The 628-nt window shown below is 47.1% G+C and overlaps 1 protein-coding gene across 1 annotated transcript in view; it reads right to left on the bottom strand.

Moving 5' to 3' along the window:
- Window positions 1–358: 358 nt before the first annotated feature.
- The window catches only part of LOC122545706 (zona pellucida sperm-binding protein 3-like), a gene marked incomplete at both ends in the record, with an annotated part of 2,588 nt that continues 2,318 nt past the window's right edge, over window positions 359–628 (bottom strand). Inside the window, one exon of the mRNA XM_043684646.1 lies at window positions 359–530. Coding sequence (XP_043540581.1) covers window positions 359–530 — 172 coding nt within the window. The remainder of the gene's footprint in view (window positions 531–628) is intronic.

Consider the following 628-nt stretch of genomic DNA (forward strand, 5'->3'; position numbering starts at 1 on the left):
CTGTAGATTTCAGTATTCAGAGGGAAAACAGGACACTGACAACAGGACTGGCCACACTGGGAGATGGTAACATTGGGAACGCACCTGGACACTGCTGAAGAGAATCTAAACAGACTGGAAACACCAGCTGTTCCTCCCTCAGACACTGCCACATCTGAGCAGTTCCTCCAGCACATTTTGCAAACAGTGATTTAATCAGAATGGAAAGCCCCTTTCCAAGGTGGTCATCAATCCCCTGTACTCCCTGAAAGCAGCAAACAATATCTTCCATAACCCAATCAGAAAGCTCAGTTCAGAGATTGGAGAGGCTCAACTCAGGGATTGTACCCAGGGATGGTTTAAACTAAATGAAACAAACTAGGTCCAGAGAGAAGACACCATGAATCACTGCTTTATTGACTATTCCAATCACCAGTTGATGGGTGTTTGCTTGTGTCTCCTGTACAGGAACAAGGCCAGCAATGAAGCAGAGATCAGACAGACAGCTGTCACAGTCAGGACTACCATCATAACCAGCACAGACTCCACACCTACAAAACAAGGAGAAACCAATGGTTACAGAGGGAAAACAGGGACAGAAAGGGAAACTAGCAGGCAGCCAACTCACCGCTCGGAGACCTCTCCTGCA

This window comes from Chiloscyllium plagiosum, unplaced genomic scaffold (genome assembly GCF_004010195.1).
Source record: "Chiloscyllium plagiosum isolate BGI_BamShark_2017 unplaced genomic scaffold, ASM401019v2 scaf_87329, whole genome shotgun sequence".
Taxonomy (NCBI): Eukaryota; Metazoa; Chordata; class Chondrichthyes; order Orectolobiformes; family Hemiscylliidae; genus Chiloscyllium; species Chiloscyllium plagiosum.